General features: G+C 52.2%; 1 protein-coding gene across 1 annotated transcript in view; it reads left to right on the top strand.

The window, feature by feature from the left end:
- The window catches only part of Cd34 (CD34 molecule), a 22611-nt gene extending 1369 nt beyond the window's left edge, over positions 1-21242 (top strand). The window contains exons 2-9 of the mRNA XM_010613225.3: positions 2378-2468; positions 7924-8103; positions 8611-8891; positions 10411-10491; positions 18475-18628; positions 18851-18903; positions 19235-19399; positions 20034-21242. Of these exons, the coding sequence (XP_010611527.1) occupies positions 2378-2468; positions 7924-8103; positions 8611-8891; positions 10411-10491; positions 18475-18628; positions 18851-18903; positions 19235-19399; positions 20034-20216 (1188 nt within the window). The 3' untranslated portion in view covers positions 20217-21242. The remainder of the gene's footprint in view (positions 1-2377; positions 2469-7923; positions 8104-8610; positions 8892-10410; positions 10492-18474; positions 18629-18850; positions 18904-19234; positions 19400-20033) is intronic.
- Positions 21243-22383: the final 1141 nt, after the last annotated feature.

The raw sequence follows: 22383 nt of genomic DNA, 5'->3' as shown, positions 1-22383 counted from the left end.
CAAAAAAAAAAAAAAAAAAAAAAAAAAAATAGTCTCCTCGGAAGGCAGCATCTATCTCTCAGCACCCAGAGATTTGGAACTTTGCGAGCTGCTCTCTGGCTTCTAGCCCTCTGGGGCTCCCGGGTCTGGCCTCCGTATCTTAAAGGCCACCCACTATGGTGGGCCTGCCAGTGGGCTGGACCCACCCGTGGACTCTGCCCCCAGGCTCCTGCTGAAGTCTTCTTGTGGGTCCACCCTGTAGGAGACAGCTGGCTGTGCCTTGAGCTGAGTGAGGTCGGGTGGCCTGTGAGGCAGCGAAGGGCGTGCTCTTTGGAACAGGGCGAAGCCTGCCTGTGCCCCCACGGCAGGGCTGGGTTGGGAGGGCAGCCTCAGACGCCCAGCCCATGCGCGGCTGTCCTTTGCCCTGGCCCAGCGGGGCCCACCCTCCCTTGTGTCCTCAGCTGGCTGGCTGCAGTCTTGCCTCGGCAGGCAGGGGTGGGGGTGGAGGGAGCGGGGCTTCTCCAAAACTGGGCAGAGACACTGAGGACTTCACTGCCTGGGCTTTGGAGAGGAGGTGGGAGGCGGGTCCTGTGCCCAGCCTTGCCAGATGACTTGGGCCAGTTCTAGCTTCGCGCCTTCCCGGAGAGCTCCCTCCTGAGGGCTTTTGTTTAGGTCTGTTTTGTTTTTTGATGCTAAGAGTTCTTTTCCTCCCGAAGTGCATGGGGGGGTCCCCATGAAATGGGTGACTATGTTGCCATATGATCAACAGGCAGTGCAAAACGTGGGTGCTATTCTTGCTGGGAAATTCAGCGCAGAAAGGGGTTCTGTGTATTTTTATCACCACCCCACCGAGGAGTTGGCTCTGGGGAGATCTCTTTTCTGAGCCTGAGATGTCGGCAGGGGCAGAGACACGAAGGCCAGGCAGTCACTAGTGGGTTCTTGGTCAGAGTCCTCACACCCCGACGGTGCCCAGGCCTGCATGCTTCTCTCCCTTTGGTCCTTCATGCTTGTGGACCTCACACCCATATCCTGTCTGGGGCTCCATGTAGGAGGCAAAAAGAAAAGGGGAAAGAATTTTATCAGCTACTTTCCAGAGGGGAGGTGACTCCACCCTTGACTCCCTGCCACATGGCCACGGTGCTGAGGAGGAGCCGCCTTGGGGACCGCTGACTAATTCAGTGGTCCCCGGCACTGGCCCCTGGAAGACCAGCCCAGCCGCACAACTTTTACAGGCGTTCCTCTTGGCTCCCCTTATGCCTGTGGCTCCACCTCCTGGGCCTCCTCATTCACTTGTCCACCTCTCCTTCCTTTCCGAGTTTTTGTCTCCAAAAGCTGGGGTGAGAAGGGCCCACTGCAGCGCATAGATTCATGAGCTGAGCCACCCCTGTACAAACAAGTAGAGGGAGGAACAAGTCCACTTCCAGGGGTCTTGCTGTCTGGTTCTCTGCCAGCCCTGAGCTAGAGGGGCTGGACTCACATTTGAGGCTTGGTTCAGGGCTGGGTGTGCACTGGGACTCTGGGGTACCCGGGCTTCCACCTCTCACCGACTTCTGTTGCTCTGTCCATGTGCCCTGCAGTGTGGAGAACTAAAAATGGAAAGATATGGAAAAGAGACCAAAAACCCAACCTCTGGAACACATCCTCAGTCTTCAGGGCAGAATTTCCATATTTTGGGGGCTTTGAGTTCTCTAATGAGAACGCTTGCTTCCCTCCTTACCTAAGAAATGAAAATGCATTCTCTGCGATATTTAGTCTCCAGGACCCTGATTCTGTGCTCTAAAAACAAAGATGTGTCTTGGAAGAGTGCATAGGGGAAGAGGTGTCTTCCCCAGGCCTGCACACAGCCCCCCCACCCCGCAGGGAATGAATCACTTCCCTTCAGATGCAAAGGAAAGGACCTACTGGCTTAAGTGGGAAGTCTGCTCCTTCCTGATTTGGGAAAAAAATTTAAGAAAAAAACATATAGTTCTCAGGGGAGTGGCATCTCTGAGTAGCTTGCTCCATTGTTTAAGAAAATGTGTTAGTGGGTCTGTGGGTGAGAATCGGACAGACGAACCCTGATGTGCGAGGGCACGCAGGAAGTCAAGCTGCTCTGGACGATAAAGTGGGGCCTCTTGCTTGGGTGGGCCCAGGAGACAGGGCTGAGGCCCTCTGGAGCCCAGAGGGAGGTGGAGGAAGCAGGAGGAGGTGCCTGCCACAGTAAGGGAACAAAGGGGGCAGGGTGGGACAGACCTGGCTCAGATTCCTTAGGGCACAGCCTCCTTAGGGGGCAGTGTCTGACATTTCAAGGTTATGCTGCTGTCTCCTTGGCACTGCCCTGTAATCCTACTCCGTGCTCTCAAACCTGCTGTAAAAACTGGCTGCACACACTGGCCTGGCATGGCTGGGTGCTTGGTAGCTTGCAATACGGAAGTGTGACGGAGAGGCCTTGAGCCAGGACCCAGGGGTCAGAGGCACAGGAGCTCGAGGAAGAGACCAGTGGGAGAAAAGTAGGCAACCTGCGAATCCTCCGGACATTGGGTTCCCTGGGGTACAGAGTGGGGATGGGGTGGGACAGGCGATCTCAGCCCCCCTTCTAGTCCAAGGGCACTCAGACTCGTGGCAGACCTGGGATTGAAAGGCACAAGACCCCTTCTGGGGTGCTTGGGGATATGGGCAGGTCACCTAATCCCCCCAAGCAACTCATCCTTTTTGAAAAATAATATTTGTTTCCCTTGTATTGTAGGGGAATTAGCCTTACTGTAGTTTCTAATTGCTCTAATGCTACACTTTGGGTTGTGACAGTGTTAATCTGGCCCTTCGTGAAAATTCCTAAAGACCTTAGGGGCCCCACTGGGCTACAGACTCCTTTAGGGATTTATTTGAATTATAGCTACACTAACAGCCACTGGGGGAGGACTGGGGTCGGCTTCGATTTTGTGCTCTTAAGGGACTGAGCCATATCCTGGGTCCATCACTGGTGCCTATGGGGGCGAATACACATCCTGTTTAAGTGAGATGAGTCTTGAAGAAAGTAATTTATTCTCCCTCTCCAAGTTCTTCTTTTCCAGATCAAGGGTCAGCAGACTTTTCCTGGAAATGACCAGACAGTGAATGTTTTAGGTCTCGGGGTCGTGTGGGGTCTCTGAGGCTCTTTCTCCTTTGTCTTGTGACACTTCCCACAGGCCCTTCCAAAATCCCCTCTGTGCCAGATTTCTTCCTTCCATAAGCCGTGGTTTGCCTAGCGCCTGGCCTGATGAAACCACGCCAGGCCTTCCGTGGTGTCACTTTGTAGAACTCCTCTCATGCGGTGATCTCTCGTGGATGCCCCTAATGTAACAGAGTTCCTCCTGAGCTCAGGGTCACAGCGGGGCCAGCATCCCTAGGAACATGCCAGCGTGGTACTGTTCAGCCTGCTGCGTCTCCTGGCTCCCTAGCACTGTGCCAAGGGCCTCATGGAAAACGGGTAGAAGAGCAGTCCCGGCACGGAATGCACGTCCTGCCCAGGCCCGTTAGAGTTGTCCTGAGGAAACGGCATTGGCGTGCTGGTGCCAGATGAACGCTCTAGATAAGTCCGCACCTCTGCGGCAGGCAGAGGAAGGGGCCTGGCGTGAGGTTCTGAGCCGTTTCCGGCAGGCCCACTGTGCAATCTCCTTGGTTCCTTAGAACAGCTGAGAGCTGGACTCTGCTTTGATCCCACCTAGGGAGAGGTTTACAGAGATGAGGCACGACCATTGTCCAGGGCCACAACGGGAAGAGGAGCACTTGTTTGTTTGGGTTTTGGTTTAGTTTTTTGAGGCAGGGTCTCGCTGTGTAATTGGAGTTGGCCTGAGCACTGTGTAGCCCAGGCTGGCCTCCAGCTTGTGGAGATTCTGCTGCCTCAGCCTCCCGAGTGCTGAGATCCCAGGTGTGTGCCAGGTGTGGGGGTGCACACCAGTCACAACTTCTCAGGAGGCTGAGGCTGGAAGGTCTTGAGTTCCAGACCAACAGGGGCAACTGAGTGACTTAGTGAGGCCCTGTCCTAAAATAAAAAAAGGATGGGGGGTTGGCTAAGTGTGAAGGCCCTATTACAAAGCACACGAAACAACTGGCAGTGCAACGCAGTGCCAGAGTGCCCCTGCGCTGGTTCAGTCTCCCTGCTCAAACAACAGCAAATATCAACAACAGCATTCTCTGGCCGGCTGCCAGCGTTGGGATGGGTGGGCAGCGGGCCCCTGGCTGGCCGAGAGCAGGAAACAGCAGCAGTATAGATGAGAACTAGGCATCTGCCAAGAGTAAGACGAAGTGCACAGGAACTCAGGCTTTTAAGTCCTGGAATTAGCTATTTAGGACACAGAGCTTGCAGGGTCTGAGGATTTCAGACCTTCTTTGACCTACAAGGTGTAGGTAGAAGTCGTCTCCGAACGCACTGCCTGACACTCAGGTAGCATGAAGAGTGTGTACTTCCTTAGTGCTTTGTAGGGAGAGGACATCCATCCACTCCGGTGAGGACCCAGGCCAGCGTGGATGTGGTACTTACGTCTGCCTGTTTTTCATTTATTTCCATTTCTTCATTTCCTGCCGTTGCTTCTCATTGTTGGTTCTGATCATCTGTCTCTTCCTAAGTCTCAGCCTTAGCTAGGATATCAGATCCGGAGCCTCTCAGAACTGTGTGCCTCTGAAAGGCACCTGCAGCGGTCGGTGTGCAAATTTTACTGCAGGCGTCGGCCGACGTCCTGCTATCTTGGCCTCCTCCCTTGCTTCAAGTTTAAGGGCTGAGATTGTGCGGGGACAGTTGAGGTCTGGTCCACGGGGTCTCGGTGTCACAGCCGAGGATGGACTGTGCGGCCTTCCCTTCAGCCTCTGTCACCCTGGTTCCTTGCGGGGCTGGGTGGACCCGCTGCTGTCGAGAGGGTGGCGTGGAGGTTCCCTCCTGCGCTTTCAGCGTGCATGGTTCTCCCTGACCGCCTCAGAGTTGGGGGTCAGAGCTCAGAGATGGGGAGCCTGGTGTTGATGGCTCAGGCCCTGCATGTGCAGGAAGAGGTGAGCAGTCCTGCCTGGCAGGATGCTGTTCCTCCCACAGCTTCGCGTTCACCTGAGCCCCGTGGAAGGCGCCTGCAGACTGGAGCCTTGGCCTGGTGGCCCTCGCCCTGTGCCAGTCCTCTCCGCCGTCCCTCCGCCTGGCCTTTCCGCCCGTCCTCTTTGTCCCATTCCTCCCCTGCCTCTGAAGCCCCTCTGCTCACCCTTGGCTCCGAACGGTGAGTCTGAGGATGGAGTCTCCTTTTCCCCTGCCCACAAAACCTGGTTCCCTGTCCTCTGCCTGGCCTGTGGGAGGGAGGAGGCCACTGCAGCAGGGAGCCCGTCCCCAGCAGGTCGGCAGCTGGCCGGGGCCCACAGTTGCTTCATTCTTCTGGCACGGGCACTGCGTCCTCAGCACTAGCAGCAGGTCTTTCTTCACATCTGGAAGAGTTCAGAAGTGTTTGTCTGGGTGAAGGAGGCCCTTGGGGGAGGGGTTCAGAGCATGACATCATCTCAGCAGCCCCTTCCTTTGGAGGCGAGGAGGGCAGGGCCTGACCTCCAGATGGGATTCCTGGGGATTGATGTCTCTGAGGAGAGGACGGAGGGTGTAGGCAGAGGGGGATCCTGGGGTGTCAGGAGCGGTGCGTGACAGCGGGACCCTCAGTCCAGGGTACTAAGGTCACCTCGCCTGCCTAGTAATGAATTGGCACCTTAGAGTCAGCCTGGGAGGTGGGTCTCTAAAGAAAGCAGGGGCCTGAGTGATCCCCACCCCCGTCCAGGGAGTGCTCCCCCTCTTGTCCTCCTCAGTGGTTGGCAGGCACCAGGTCCCCAGCAGCCCTGACCCAGCCCGGCTGCTTTGCAGTATCCACTCGAGATTAAGGTGAACGTCAGCGCCCACTGCCTCTTGCCCGGTAGGATTGCTGCCCCTCCTTTGTGCCCGGCAGCCTGGTGACTTTGGTTCTTCATCTCTGACATTCTAGGAATTCGGCTTCGTCGTCCTCCTCCTCACCTGACGTGTGTTGTGATGTGGGCATTGCTCCGATCGGTGCCCGTCTCCTGGCAGCAGGCGGGTGGGAGCGTGATGCCCCATCATTACCTTTAGGGGAATCCTTCTTGGTCTCAGATGCTGAGGGAAACCAGGTTTCATTCTACATTGCTGTTTACCTGGAAAACTGGACAAAATTCGGACCTTGATGTCAGTGGAGAGAATTAGGAGGCGAGCTTTAGGGTGTCCTGGGGCCTTTCCGTGCAGATGGTCCTACAGCTGTCGGCTCTGAGCGACAGGTCTACTCACAGGCCAGAGCGCACAGGCGGATTCCGTACATCCACATACTCAGTTGCGGGTCCAGACAACTCACCGTAAATGAAGCTGTCTTCTACCTTCGTGCCACTTGTGAGGCCAGGTTTGAGTTTGGGCCTCTGACCCTCTTAGAACCTGGGCTCCGTGTGGCTGATCTGAACACCTGAGTCCTGGGCCCACCATCTGCCCTTCTGTCATTCCTGCCTCTGCTGTGTCTCACACTTCGAGGTCCCTTGCACACGTGCACGGGACATTCCAGCTGCACAATAAGTGCTAACCCTGCTTCCTGCTAGCAGCTGTCCCCTGGCCACCAATGAGCCTGGGGAACACAGACCTCAATGCCCCGGTTCACTCCTGAGGGAGCTTTGGGAGGATGGGCTGGAGAAAAAGTCCACACAGGTCTTGATATGAGAACCGAGCCTTTGAGCAAAAAGTGCCAGGGCTCCTGGTCCCCACGGTGAGATCTAGAGGACAAGGCAGGTCCCATTTGGTCACCACAGGAGGCGGACAGGATCCGGGCCCCCTGAGGTGCATGGTGGAGGCGGAAGTGTTCCTTCTGACCCTAAAGATGGTGTATGCAAGAGAGGGGCCGGGGCATATGAAGCTCTGAGACCAACTAACCCGGGAACATTCGGCCTTAGTAATTTAGCCTTTGTTACCTCATTGATTTCACAACAATCTGTGTAAGGGAGACAAAAGGCCCTTACTTAAGAGATGAGTGAACTGAGGCACACAGATAGATGTCAAATCACATAATTGGCTACTGGCAGAGCTGAAACAGTGCCATCTTCCCTCCATGAATGATGAGAAACCGGGCCTTACTCTACTCCCTCAGCAGGATTCCTAGGTCAAAGCTTCCTAAAAGGAATCTCAGAAGTTGGTTGTGGTGGCGCACACTTGTAATCCTAGCACTCAGGAGGCTGAGGCAGGAGGATGGCCATGAGTCTGAGGCTGGCCTGGACTACATAGGGAGTTCAAGCCCAGCCTGAACTGTGTAGCAAGGCCTTGTCTAAAGACAAACAAAAACAACTCGGTTTGCTTGCTACAGCGGAGTGTACTCCAGAAAAAGGAAGCAGCGTGTGCTAGAGGGTCATGAGTGAAAGGATGGGGGCAGTTTGGGAAGGAAAAGACTGGGGAAGAGAGATGTTTTTAAGGAGATTAAAGATGCAGTGAGTGTGGTCATTCCTAAGGGTTAACATACTGGGCAGAAAGTGACCAAAAAAAGAGAGGCATCAAAAGGGGAAGAGAAACATGTCCTTCCTTACAGTTTCAATCTTTGCGAATTTGTGAAAATGTAAGCTTATACTTTTGGTATTTTGCTGAGCACATTATGAACATTGCCTCATATTTGCATGTTGCTACAGTTTCCATAAATTTTTTTCTGATGATTGTGTATATGATTATTGTAATGATTATGGTATATTAAGTGCATGTATCATTATCCTGTTATATTTCTCTTTATTGCTTCTAACTTTTCCCCATTAAAAAAAACAAACTGTACCAGGCACTCGTGTGCCTGTAATTTTTGGCTTTTTTACTTGCTTAGGAAGAACCTAGCAGTAGAAAATGAGTGCGCCATCCGGGAGGATGTTGGTACAGTGCTCTGTAGCCTGGGGCCCAGGGAACGTTAAGGTTTGCATTCTGAGTTTTCCTCTGTTTTCCTGCAGCCTCTGGCTTCACAGATGTCAGCCCAGCCACTGATACCGCAGAGGCACCCAACTTGCTCGTGTCCTCACCTGCGCCTACCAATGGTTCACACCAGGAGACCTTGGCACCAGTGGTCCCCGGAAGCACCAGCCCCTACCCTGTCTCTGGGGACAGCACGGGGGCGACAACAGCCGTCTCAGGTACAGGGACTTTGTGCCTCTGGTCCTGAAGTGGGGGTAAAGCCTTTGGGGTGTTTGCAGGCTGATCCCCTCCACAGCGGGAGCCATTCTAGTCCTGCTTAGGAGTGGGGCATCGTGCTCTGGGCACCCCAAGGTCTTCTGTGGTGACAGCTCCCTCAGGCAGTGCCTGGACAGCTGACCCTGGGCAGCACGCTCTTCCTGTACCTCTCCTCTCACACCAAGCTCAGTGGTAATAAAACAAAGATCTGCAGAGGGGATTCTGGTCTCTTCTAGTCAGAAGGAAGGTGGCCTGTCTTTGGCTTCTCCAGGGTAAAGCAGCAGCTGGCTCACCTCAGCGTCTGGAGTGAATTCTAAATTGTAGCTGTGAGTCTAACAGCTGGCTTGAAAGGAGCTCTGTCTGGGTTAGGACAGGAAGTAACTTCCGCTCCCAGGTCAGATGTCCACACACTGTGACCTGAGGTGGTCTGTTCACGCGTGTGTTTGTATGTCTGTGTGCGTGTGTTTCAGAGACTACGGTCAACTTCACATCTACCTCTGGAACCACGCTGGTCCCTGAATCTGCAAACTCTTCCGTCCAGTCGCAGACCTCTCCGGACACCTGGGCGTCGTCCACTACCACAGTACTGGCCACCACAGGAAACACTTGGACTTCCAGTGTGACCTCAGGGCCCAGCAGTGCAGCCCCTGGCATCGTCTCGGGTTACTCGCCCACCAGCACCAGCCCTGAGGTGACCTGGCCCACCGGACTCTCCACGTCCTCGTCTCCTCCTGCCCCGGGCACCATCCAGGTGGGCGCCCTTGCTGCTTCCGTGTGCAGCCAGGCTCTCTCCCCTCCTTCCTCCAGCCAGGGAGATTGGGGTCAGTGGGGATCAGCATGGAAACGTGAGCTTTCCGCACGTCTGGGAAGTGCCGAAAGCCAGGGAAAGGGCCGGGTCTAGTGGCCACTGGTGAGTCTGGGGAACACAGACCTCAGTGCCCCAGTTCGCTCTTGGGGGAGCTTTGGGAGGATGGGCTGGAGAAAAGGCCCACACAGGTCCTGGGTATGAGAACCGAGCCTTTGAGCAAGAAGTTCCAGGGGTCCTGGTCCCCACGGTGAGATCTAGAGGACAAGGCAGGTCCCAGTTGGTCACCACAGGTGCCTTGGGTGTTGCAGTTCTGGGAAACAAAGTAAGAGAGTCTCGGAGGTCATCCAGCCTTCCAGATCCTCTGTACCTGTGGGTGTGGCTCTGATCCCACATCGTTTTCCTTTGGGAATTTGGAATCCATCCGTTTAATGGGGCGTTTAGGACACAGCGTGTTTCCTCCGAGTGAGGAGTCTGGTGGCTGTGCCAGGCATGAGGGGCAGGAGAACGTCATTGGCAGTGGTGAGAACTGGACGCCAGAGGTGGTGAGCTCAACCTGCCCTGCCCTTCTTGGCCTTGAGGTTGTGGCTGTCAGCAGCTTGAGGGTGTGGAGCTTAAGGACCTTCACGAGGGGCTGTCTGGTTTCTGTTTTTAAAGAGCCGGCATAGGAATCTAGAGTCTGTCTGGGCACTGCGTTATCTGCCTACTTGGCCTTCCTGAGAGCGTGTAATTGAGTTGAGGGAAAGCAGCTCAAATAGGAAGACCCTCCTCATCCCACATCTGCGTCATCCAAGCCGATGTTTACCGAGATTGCGAATAGTCACTCCTGCGAGCCCAGGCTGGTAACCAAAGGCTTGATTATGGGTGAGGGCAGTGCCCGGCAGAAGAAGGACAGGCTGATACCCCGGATCCCAAATTCCAGAACCAGAAATGAGTTGGGGAGTCTTAAAAATGTGAACTATTTGCAGATGCATAATGATCTATCTTGGGGATGGGACTTGAGTCAAAACATGAAATTTATCTGTTGTTTTATTGTTCACCTTAACGTACTCAGCCTGGAGGTAACTTTGTACGGTACTTTGCAGTAGTTTTGTACACAAATAAGGTTTCATGGTGTGGAATTTCCCTACTCATGGCATTGTGTTGACACTCAAAAAGTTTTGGCTTTTGGAGCATTTCAGATTTTGGATTTGGGAATTATACATGCTCAATTTGTATGAAAGACCTCTAGTCCCCTAACCCTTTTTTCTCCTGGTACTGGTGATTGAACTTGGGAACTTGTGTGTGCAAGGCAGGCAGCGGAACCACTGATTTATCCCCCGCCCCCCCAACACTTTTTAAATGCCCCTTTACCTAAAACTTTTAAAGAGAGTACCTTGCAGAAATCAAGCTGGAAAGGATGTGGGGGGAAATGAAGAACAAAGGTGGTCATGTATTTATTTGCTTTGTTTTTGTTTTAATACAGGGAGAAATCAAATGTGCAGGAATTAAAGAAGTGAAATTGACTCACAGCATCTGCCTGGAGCTCAACAAGACGGCCAGCTGTGTGAGTGACCCTGTCCCCTCCCTCACCCTCCACCTTCCCACCTGACTGAGGCTGTGATTCAACGGAGCCTGGGGGTCAGGCAGGATCTGGCTGATTCTCATACTCGGCTCTGGAGATCGTGGCCCCATCTGGTGGGCCGAGAGACAAATGCAGTTTTAATTGTCTGGTTCTTGATGTTGACACATTTACATTTGCTTTGGTGTTAGGCGTGTCCATGCCGGCTGGATGTAGACCAGTCTGCTGCAGTGTCAGTTCCTGTGTTACAGAGAATTATTTTGTTGTAATGCCAGGGTGATTTACAGTTTTACAGTTTAGTTTGTATATGTTCTGGACATGTTCTTCAGAGACTTGTCCCTACTTTTGTCTGTTTTACATTCTTTTTTAAAAAAAACTTTTACGTGACAGTACTTTTTAAATTTCCAGTCAGAAAGATCTTTCCTCATTATACTGTAAAAGGAGCAAACTATCTCTCAGCTCTTCTTTTAGAAAATCTTTGTAGATATATCTGTCAAGATCACCACCACTATTCCCTACCCCCCCAAAAGCCACTGAAATTTTTAAATGGAATTGCTCTCAGACCCTTCAGGATTTTTCCTAGTGTTCTTTTGTATCTCTTGACATTTTGTAGCTCTCTTCTTTTGTGTGTGGGTGTGGTACATGCCTATAATCCTAGCATTCTAGGAGGCTGAGTCAGGAGGATTGCTTTGAATTGGAGGCCAGCCTGAGCTATGTAATGAGTTCAAGGCCAGCTGGAGTATATAGTGAGACACTGTCTAAAAAAAAAAGAGAGAGAGAGAGAGAAAGAAGGAAAGAAAGAAAGAAAGAGAAGAAAAGAAAAGAAAAGAAAAGAAAGTGGGGCTGGGGATTTTTTAGCTCAGCGGCACAGTGTCTGCCTTGCAAGTGTGCAAGGTCCTGAGTTTGATCCCTGGTGCTAAAAAAACAAGAAGAGAAAACATTGTCTCAGGTTGGTTTGTTTCTTCTTTTTGGAATACTGGAGATGGAGCCCAGAGCCTCCTATATGCTGGGTGAGTGCTGTACCACTGAGTTACATCCCCAGATCCTTTTCCTCTAAGTTGGATGGAATTTTTTTTTTTTTTTTTGTACTGGAAATTGAACCCAGGGCCTTTTCACTGAGTTATATCTCCAGGCTTCACCCCTCCCCTTTTTTTGCAACAGGCCCTTGCCAATAAATTTTTGACTCCCCTGTCTCAGCCTCCCAGAGTGCTGGGATTACAGGCATGTATCACCACACCTGGCTCAAGTTTGAAGGACTTACAAAGGTTATTTATAGCACAGATATCCTACTGTATACTCTAATTTATTGTTGCCGGGATGTTAGAAAGTTAGGGAGTTTTGAATAATTATCTAGGATTTGTCCATTTTCTTAAACTTGCTTATCAATCCTGGGAGCTCTTAGTTGGCTGTCTTCAGTGTTTGAGGTAAACTCCCACAGTGGGTATCTCCCACCACAGTGCTTTGTTTTTCTCCTCCCAGTGCTACTGCCTCACATTTCAGTTTCATGTCTTATTGCATTGGTGACCCTGAGGATGGGGTGTTACTCTGATGGAGAAAGCAGGCCTCCCTGCTCTGCCTCCATTCCAAGTTCCTGAAGTAACAAGGCTCTAGAGGAGAATAGGGTACAGAGAAGAGTGCTACTTATAGAAAAGAACACTTGCTTACAAACCACTCAAGGAAAGCATGTGGACATGCATAATTGGAAAGGCTGTAGTCTGGAGAGGGCTTAAGTCACTTATCTGGGCCATTTTGACTACTGCTGTCTCACCTGTGACTATTAATTGGATCTCTCTGACTGTTGAATCTTGTAAAATTATACCTAAAGGAAGGATTTGCTTAGAGGCATTTAAAAACAACAAAATCGTTCAACAGACAAAGTTGCTGAACAACAAAACAGTCATTCAAAAACAACAATAAAGGTTTGCAGAATAGAATAACTCAAAACAGTGAAATACAGTGAATATACAATGTAGAAACAACAACCTGTGTCTTTCTGATGCTGAGTTTTGGACCCTACTCATTAGGAAAGATTTCCAAATCTGTGTTTATTTTAACTAAGGAATAAGACATCTCCCCCACTATCACCTGGAACATTTACCTTCCTGAGTGTTGCACAATCTGTCGGTGCTGGACTGCCAGTTCTTGGTGAAGTGTGCTGCACTCCAGGTGTCTGTTACTGTTCCAAGTTCGCCTTTACCTGGGTCATTGTGCAAGACAAGTGCTTCTGCTCCAGTCAGCTCCTCTTTCTCTCTTCTAATCTTCCTCCCTGGTTTTTGCTGTCCAGTTTACTGTGTACCGCAGCTGGGAAGGTCTCTGCAGGTTTTCTGAGATTTGGGAAGTGGGGTTTAGAAAGAGAAGGGCTCTTCCATTGTCCAGTGCTATTGCACAGCACCTGGGTAGCTGATGTCCCCTGGTGTTTCTGCCCCATCCCTTCCCTTTCTTCCTGTGGCTTCCTTCTCCCAAACCAAAGTGCCTCCTAACACCTCCCAGGTTAAGTTTTCCTCAGCCAGAAGTTCTGGGTCCAGAATTTTTAGCCCTAGCTCCTACTTGTATCCCAGATTTCTGTCTGTGGGTCCTACTACTCTCTGCTGGTGTGATAATCTGTCTTTTAGTGATAATATGACTGTCCCAAAGGCTGTGAGGAAAACTGTGCCTCTTGATTTTTCCATACATTTGTACTTCTGGTGTCAGAGGGTCTTGAGGTGCTGGTTCTACCCGAGGGGTACCTGGGCCCTACCCACAGCTTGATGAGGAACCTGAAAGATTATGAAAGTAATTTTGGTGCCCACCAGCATGTAGTCCAGCCTGGTGCTCTACATAGCTGGTTCTCAGCTGTCCAAAACCTCATTTTGCACCAGTGTATTCTAAGAACTGCTATTTTCACTCTTCCTATGCTGGTTGCTATCTTAGTTACATTTTTCATTCCTGAGACATTATCTGACACCCAAGGTTAAAGAAGGAAAGGTTTATTTTGTCTCATGATTTATAGAGGTTTCAGTTCATAGTTGGATGGCTCCCAGGCAGGGTGGCACAGCTGAGAGGTATTGAAGAGGAGAAATAGTTAATGGTGGGTAGAAGGTATGAGGCAGCAAGCAGCTGTATCAGGAAGCAAGCATCAGTCCCACATTCAAGGACAGTAGCAGCCCTCTTTTTGTCTCTTATATTTATCTAGGCTAACTGCCTTTTAGCACTCAAATACTTAATCCTAGCATTGCACCACGAATCAACCCCAGTATCACATCCTTAATCCCAGCATCACACGTTCTATATCGTGCTACCTCTGAAAAGCCTCACCTATGACTGTGTGAGGCTTTGGGGCCATCTGGACAGAGCTGTCACAGTTTCTCGGGCCTGTCTTCTGTACATGTAGGTTGCAGACACCAACATCCCAATATGTCTCCCTTTGCTCCCCACCCTTCACCTGTTGTCAGCTAAGGAAGGGAAGGCCATGTTGCCTCTCCTAGAGCATCCTTTGCCCTGCTCAGAACCCTCATTAGCAGTGTCTCCCCAAGTCTGATTTTAGTCCTCTCTACTCTAGTGTCTGCATAATTTAGTTTTTGTGGTTGTGGTCCCCCACATAGTTTCTAAACTGTAAGATGACTTTATTCTTATGCTATCTCCAGGGGAATTCACCGAAATATTTCTTAACTGTGGTAAAATACACATCACAAGAGATACACCCCCTTAACTATTTTAAAGTGTTCAGTTTGTAGCATTAAGCACATTTTCATATTGTCATGCATCCAATCTCCAGAGGTCTGCATCTTCCAAAACTGAAAGTCTCTACCCATGAAAACCTTCCCACCCCTTCGGGCCCTGACAACCACTGTTCTCCTTTCTACCTCTGTGAACTTGGTTCCTCTAAGTCCCTCATGTGAGTAATCTCACCTGGTGTTGGTCTTTTTACAGAGGGTTTATTCCACCTGGTGTAATTTTCTCAAGACATGGGCCAGGGATTTGGCTCAGTGGATCCACCACCTGCCTTGAAAGCGCAAGGTCCCAAGTTCAATCCTACATACCAAAAAAAAAAAAGCACTGTATGTATGTCATTTACAGCATAGGAAATAATTTGTTCTGTGTATGGTTATTGTGCCTATATCTTATTTATCCTTTCATGCATTGTTAGACACTTTTTTTCCTACTTTTTGGCCACTTTGCAAAGTATAGTACAGCTATGACAGAGAGTGTGCAAACATCTTTTCAACACCCTGACTTCAGTTGTTTTGGGTGTGTGTCCTGAGGAGCACTGCTGGTCTCTCTGTGACCACTCTGTGTTTGAATTTTTGAGGAGCTATCAAACTGTTTTTCCAAGTAGCTATACCAAAGGGCTCCACTCTCTTCAAATCCTCCTCAACAATTTTATATTCTGGTTTTTGTTTTGGTTTGGGAGTAGCCATTCTGTGGATGTGAAGTGATATCTGAGTGAGGTTTCCGTTTATATTTTCCTGAAGTTTAGTGACATTGAGAATCTTTTTCTTTTTTCATGGGCCTGTTGGTCATTTGGATCCTTTTGGGGAAATGTCAATTCAAATGCTCTACCCACAAAATTTGTTTTTAACTCCCTTTATTTCCACATCTGGGTGCATGCAGTTTCCGTCTATCCAACTAGCTCTCATTCCTGTTCTGTCACGATGACTCCATCGGAGCCCCGACTGGACACTAAAGGTCAGCTCTAGAGTAGAAAGCACAGCCACAGATGAAGATGTGATGACAGTGCCTGGCGGAAGAGCCGGGGAGTGGGGACTCCGGGACTCCAGGACTCCGGGACTCCATGCCCTTGGTCAGCAGCTCTCGTGCTGTGTGGCTTGTAGCGGGTCCCTCACTTAATCCAGTCCCAATGTAAAACTGTGGTTTTAACACACATTCTCAGGCTCACATGGCAAGGTAGACAAAACTTGGGAAGGGGTGGCTAATAGAGGTTTGGTCCTAGAAGCCCAGCACCAAGAAATTAAAGGTCATTAAGAAAAATGCCCCCTTGCCCCCCGCCCAGTGCCTGGTGTGCATCTTCAACCCCTCAGGAGCCTGTAAAGTTGGAGGATGCTGTTCTAGAAAGCTTGGCTGGTTCCCTTGTTTTTGCAGAGCCGCATGTGTGAGTTGATGTAGTTAGGGGCTTGTAAATCTGATTCTCATCAAGAACTCTGGGCAGCTGTGGCTTCCTCCTGCCCACTCCCCATGATGTTTGCCCACAGCATCCCAGGAGGGAGGATGTTGATTCCCAGCATCCGGAGAAGCACTGTGCTTTGTTCAGGATCCACCTGCTCCTCTCTGGCCCCAACACAATTCACTGAGGCCGTCGGATTGCAGAGTGGGAGGCTGGCCGCAGTCACTCCCTTGAGTTTAGTCCAAGGAGACAGACAAGGGACAGGGACCCTGTGTGGAAGCAGCCAGCCCAGGCGTTGGGCTGGACAACAGTTCCCTGAGTGCTTTTGTTTGTCAGTGCCATGATGAGGGCACTTTGGGTCCAAGGTTATGTGATGCACACCCTTCCTCCCAGCACACTTTTCAGCCATGTCTGAGAGAAATAATCCCAGAGCTGCAGAATATGACCAGAATACCAATTCTAAAGAGCATGCATGGTGGCACACACCTGTAATTCTAGCGCTCTAGGAGGCGGAGGCAGGAGGATCACAAGTTTGGGCCTAGCCTGGGCAATGTAGGGTCTTGGCTTTTGTAAAATAAAGCATGAAAAAGGGCTGAGGTTGTAGCTCAGTTTGAAGGTCTCGGGTTCAATCCCCAGTATTTAAAAAAAGAAATTCTAGATGATATAGTCTAACCGGGAAAGTATTGCTGTTATTAATAATAGTAATAGCTGTCCAGGTTCTAAACACAGCGGACGCTGTCTTTTCATGCAGTTTCTCTGTAGTCACCACAACCCACTGAGCCAGGGGAGCAGCCAGATCTCAGGCCCACTGCAGGACTTGCAGAGATTCAGGTAGATGGCAGAGCAAGGAAGGGCTGGTGCACAGTTTGCCAAAGACAGGGCTGGCCCCAGAGGAGGTGGCTTTGTGCTGGTCAGTGGCGGAGAGGGGACAGCAGGGAGAAGGCACACATCTTCTGCCTGCTGCAAGTCACACCCTGCTGCGGGGCTTGGACCCTGCAGTCGCCTCTACTCCTCCAGCCCTGCTCTGCTAACTCCACACCAGACCTGTCCTCAGCCTCCGTGTGTCCAGAGCACTTTGGTGTTGTCCCTTTCTTGTGACCTGGACATGTAAAAATAGTGTCCTGATACTTTTTTGTCTCTGCCTGAAAAATAAAGAGGAAAAATAACACCCATCTCAGAGTCCGGGGAGGCCAAGGAGGCAGGGTCTGAAAAGCACTTCGGGCAGTGCCTCAGACTTCATAAGCCACACTTACTTTTATTTTACTTATTTTTGTTATTGTTACTTTTGAGGCGGGGGGTGGGGTGTGTGTGTGTGTGTGTGTGTGTGTGTGTGTGTGTGTGTGTGTGTGTGGTTGAACTCACAGCGATCCTTCAGCCCCAGCCTCCTGAGCGCTGGGATTACAGGCGTGCGCCACCACATCCAGCTACAGCATTTATTTTTAACTGCCATGCACAGGAAGTGAGGGATTTGATGGTGTGGAAATCTTCTCACGCCCATCCCTGCCCCTGCACATGCATGTGCACACACATGTTTTCACACGGTGTCGCGGGTTCAGGGCATGAGCAATGTCAGAGCAGCTGACCCTGTCGAGCGAGGCACAGCTTAGCTTCTCAGGCCGGACAGGCGGCACGGGTGCCCTTGTGCTGGCCAGTTTGGATCTGTTAGGGGCCTGGCCTCTCCAGGAACAGATCCCGTGAAGCCCAGAGCTGCTGCCCTCCGAGGCCTGGTGGTGGGAGGGTGTCTGGCTTAGGCAGCTGGTGCGGGGCTGCCCGGGAGCGGCCTGGGGAGGGCTCCACACCAGGACAGGACTTGCCCTGGCTAAGAGGCAGCGCAGGCACCTCAGCTTCATCTCCCCCGCCCACCGGCCTGGCTTCGAGACTGTGAGGCCTCACAGACCCTGCCTCTGACTGGATCCTCCAGCTGTGCTCTTCCCACCTTGTCCCAGCCAGTTATTTTCCCTCAGACCTTGGTGGGGCCCTGGGCCCATCTTGGCCCTGCCCTGCCCAGGAGCAAAGGAACCTGGGTTTTCCTGCCTAGGGCGGGTGCAGGAGTAGGAAAACACCCAGGCTCCAGTCCAACTGGAGGCCCAGTCACACTCCGGGAGGTTGTCAGAGCCCTCAGGCATTTCCTCCTCTGTCCCCTGCTCTCAGCCTGGGGAGGGCCCCCCTGTGGAGAGGCTGGGGGAGAAGGTGGGTAGGGAGCAGGGACTGAAGGGCCCAGCTGGGCCTCTTGGCCAGCCTCCCCCTGCAGCCCTGTGGAGTGCATGGTGCCTGCGCTGGCCTCCTTGGCTCTTCTGCCAGCACCGGAAGCTGTTAAAACCTTGGAACTAAAGATTTCGTTGCTGTTGCCTTATCGATTTTTTTCTGCTGTTGGCAGTTTCTTTTAAGTTCAGTTTGCAGAACACATCGGTGCCTGGGCACTGCTCAAGTCAGAGGATGTAGCCGGGTGTGTAGGGTTCACACACCTGCACCACCCAGTGGGAAGATCGCAATTTCAAGCCCAGCTCGGAAAACAGCCACTGCCTCAAAATAAAAATGAACAGGAGATTTAGCTTAGTGGAAAGGTGCTGGGTTCAGTTTCTACTACTGAAAAAAGAAGGAAAAAAGACTAAAAAGATTGTTTCCTAAATTTGTTCTTTGACGTCTTCAGCACCAATAGGTACATGTTTTTATCACTGGGAAATTAAAATAAAAAATTTTTTATTGTATTTTTCACATGTACAGTTGGTAGTATTTTTTTCCTCCATTAGAATTTTAGAAAAGGGCCTCTTTTCTATGGAGGGGATAATAATGAGATTTTAGTGAAAAGTATCTGAGAGTCCATATGGTAATTCTGTCCCCCGCACTCCATTTTTCTCTCTTCCCAGGAGGACTTTAAGAAAGACAGAGGCGAGGACCTGGTCCAAATGCTGTGTGGGGAGGAGGCTGGTACCCAGGCTGGGGCTGGTGCATGCTCCTTGCTCCTAGCCCAGTCTGAGGTGAAGCCACAGTGTCTGCTGCTGGTCTTGGCCAACAGCACAGGTACAGGCACACCTGTGTGGGGCCCTGGGGAATGATAGGACTGTGAGCAGAAGGGGCTGGGGTGAGAAGTCCCCGGAGGAGGCCCCACATCTCAGTTCCAGAGGGCACCGAGGGAAGGGTTTGCGGGGAGGAGCCCCTCACCATGAGAGTAGCTTCTAGAACGGTGTGGGAGGACAGAAGAGGAGCTCATTTAGCTTTAGCAACCTGTGTTTCTAATTCTAGAACTTTCCAGAAAACTCGATCTTTTTAAAAAGCACCAGTTTGATCTGGAAAAGGTGAGTTCTCCAAGACGGTGGGTCTCAGGGAGCATTTCTCACAGGTGTTCCTGGAGTAGGGGAGAAAGGGATGGTCTTCCCTAGTCCTTCCCTTCCTGTCTGTCTGTCTTTTTACGACAGTCTTCATCTTCCTGGGTTTGAGCCAGAACTTTTACAGTGCAGCTCAATTAAGAGATGTGCATCTTAATTCTGGGCCAGAAATCCTTGGGGTCAGTGTTCTCTTGTGTCTGTTCATTACTGAGTTACACACTGGGGTCTAGAATGGGCTGGGCTCCTCTTCTAGAACTCTTTCCCCCGAGTGACTGGTCATCCATTCTGTCTTCCTCTCAAGCTGGGGATCCAAAGTTACATGGAACAAGATGTTGGGAGCCACCAGAACTATTCCCGAAAAACCCTGATTGCACTGGTCACTTCAGGAATCCTGCTGGCCATCTTGGGCACCACTGGCTATTTCCTGATGAACCGCCGCAGTTGGAGCCCCGCAGGAGAAAGGCTGGTTAGTTCTGGCAAAGGGAAGCAGGGGGTGTCAGTGGATGTCTTGGCAGGGAGGAATACCAGCAAAAGCCTTTGCATTCCTTGATGTAGAGAGATGAATAGGCGCAGACCACGTGTGCATGGATACACAACAAACAGGCAGGGGTGACTGGGTCTGCCCACCACTCACTGTTGAGCAGATAATTCGTGTCGTCTGCTCAGAATGCTCCTTGGGATAGTTTAGCTGGGTACGACCAGAACCAGCTGCTAAGTCAGCCATGCTTATTTGCAAGCTTATTAAAGGTCCAGTGTACGCTACCTGCTCAGGAGAACAGGACACAGGGAAGGAAAATTACAGAGGTGAGGGGGGACAAGGCTGGCATTTGGCTCTTGGCCTCCAGGCATTAACCTGGTCTGGGGAGGTCGCTTCACCATGGGACTGTGGTTTTCTCACGGGAGCGGCTGCTGAGCTGCGCTGATCCGGTGTGGTGCCTCTCGTCTGTCCTTTCCCCTCTAGGAGCTGGAACCCTGACCACTCTCCAGGAAGAAAGGAGTCTGCACACACAGCTGCACCCCTGCCCACTCTGGTCCCTCCCCTCACAGTGCCTCACACCCCTGCTTACCAGATAATGCTCCTTTATTTGTACACTGTCTAGGGTGAAGACCCTTATTACACGGAGAACAGTGGAGGCCAGGGCTATAGCTCAGGACCTGGGGCCTCCTCTGAGGCTCAGGGCAAGGCCAGTGTGAACCGAGGGGCTCAGGAGAACGGGACCGGCCAGGCCACCTCCAGAAATGGCCATTCAGCGAGACAACACGTGGCTGATACCGAATTGTGACTTGGCTGGGTGGGGCAAGATGGGCGGTGTCCAAGAAAGCGGCCCCCTGCCTCTGACTTCGAGCTGCCTCCACGGTAGAGTGACTGCCCCCACGTCCGACCTTTTCCCACTGCGCACACCCCAGATGGCCACCCCGGGGGCCTCCCGCCTTGCAGCGAGGCAGGTCTACTCCAGCCCTCCACCTTCAGCTCCAAGCCCAGGCTCTGGTCTGCTGTAGGTTCAGGTGTGGTGGGCAAAGGCCATGGCCACAGGAGCTTCCATGGATGCATGGGCCCAGCGGCCTCCGTGTGGGGCACCCTGGCCTCCTTCCCTCCTCGTTGCTGCAAGAACCCGAGGGGAAAGGTGGTCTTCCTGTGCTACGGCATCCTCCCAGGAGGCTCTCGCTTTTACCGTCCCTGCTTCTATTTTCTTTCTCTACTTTAGGGAAACTGAAGTAATGCCTTGAGCCTGCTCCCCTTGAACAACATAGCCAGAAACCTGTTTCTTAAACCACTTCCCCGTCCCTCCAGCACACTGCAGAGCTGCTCACCAGCTCCCCACATGCTGTCCACATCCCACCGAGCCCTGGGCAGCCCCATCCCCATCCTGGGGAGCCTGGCGCGGTGTCTGCAGGTCAAAGCAGACTGCTCAGTCCTGGCCTCGGGTCCTCGTGGACCAGCTCATAGGACAAGACCTTGAGCCGAGCCTCCCGGCCCTGCTCTTGAGGCATCCTCTTGCACAAAGGCTGGGGTCCGGCTGCTCCTCGCACCCTTGCGGCCCGCCCTTTCCTCCCTGTGGAGCTGTGGCCTCACAGTAGCCTCTGTCTGCTTTCCCAACTATGAACCCCTTCACTGCACTGCGCCCCGTGTGGTCGGAGCCCCAGGACGTCTCCCAGGGACCACAAGCTGCCCCTCTGAAAGTGACCCACACCTTGGTTTCCCAGGGGGGTGAGTGGGGGTCCTGGTTTCAATGACGGTCGGAAATTGAAATTTCCAGAAATTGAGGTTTTTTTTTTTCCTAAATAAAAATGGTGTGTGTAAATATTGTAATTAAAGTGATCCGGAAATTATTCTGTGGCTGGGCTGGGTGTGTCTGGCACAGGACTGCAGAAGCGTGCTGGGGAGGGGAAGAGGATGGACCACCTCCAGGACTCAGCACGCTGAGGACCTGGGCTGAGATGGCCGACTGCTCTAAATGGGGCAAGGAAGTTTCCAGGGCTAGATGAAGGCTCAATGCTGAATACAAGCTCAGGAGGGTGGATGCTGAGGACTTGGGAACCCCCTTCTAGAAGGGCAAGCTGAACAAGTGGAAAATAGCAAAGACAGCTCCCTACCACCTTGCCCCAGGTCAGAACAGAAAGAGGGGAGTGTTCTCTGGGGACTGTGCTAGAGCTCTGGCTGCCTATGGGGCAGCACCGCCTCCCACCCCCCTCCCCGGCATCTCGCAGCCTCTGTAAGCCCTAGCCCCCCACGTTGCCCCTCCACGGGCCATAGGAAGTGGGGGAAAAACGGCCGGACACTGAACAGCCTCAGGAAACTCCTGCCCCTGTGTCAACAGCAGCTGAGGCCAAACAAAGGTTGATTCTTCCATTCTTATCTGCACGGAGCCAGGCCTTCCCCTCTAGCAGCCCCTCCGCGCACGCCCCTCCTCTCTCCCTGGCTGTTCTCCAGCTGCTCTCGGCAGAGGTTCCTCCCCAGGACTCAGCAGGGGCGCGGACCCGGAGGGGACAGCACCTCCCCGGAGGTGGCGGCTGACCTGGGGACCGGAGAAAGGGGGGAAGGTGTTGGAAAGAAGTCCCGCTGGCCTCCATCTTCAGCTGGCAGTCTGGCCAGATCGGAGGAGCTGTGGAGGGGAGGAGTGGGTCCTGCGTGGAAGCAGCAGCTGGTCCGTCTTGGCATCCCTTTGCCCTGAATTTCTGAGCGTGTGGCTGTCTCCGTGGTCGGTTCTCCGGGAGGACTGGAGAGCCTGCCCAGGGACGTTCGCGCTTCCGGGAAATCAGACTCCTCCGGCCTGAGCGTCTCGGCGCAGAAATGCCGCCACCTGGTGGCTTTAGCGAGCTCCTACTGCTTGGCCTCAGCTCTGAAGCCTCCATGTTGGGTTTCTCTCACACTCTTGCCCCACCCTTAACTGCCTCGTCCAATTTTATCTCCACTTAACCACGGGAAAGGCACCGGTGGGAGGATTTTCT

This window comes from Fukomys damarensis, unplaced genomic scaffold, assembly GCF_012274545.1.
Source record: "Fukomys damarensis isolate Sample0158 unplaced genomic scaffold, DMR_v1.0_HiC HiC_scaffold_11, whole genome shotgun sequence".
Lineage (NCBI taxonomy): Eukaryota > Metazoa > Chordata > Mammalia > Rodentia > Bathyergidae > Fukomys > Fukomys damarensis.
This window is presented reverse-complemented; position numbering and strand designations above follow the sequence as displayed.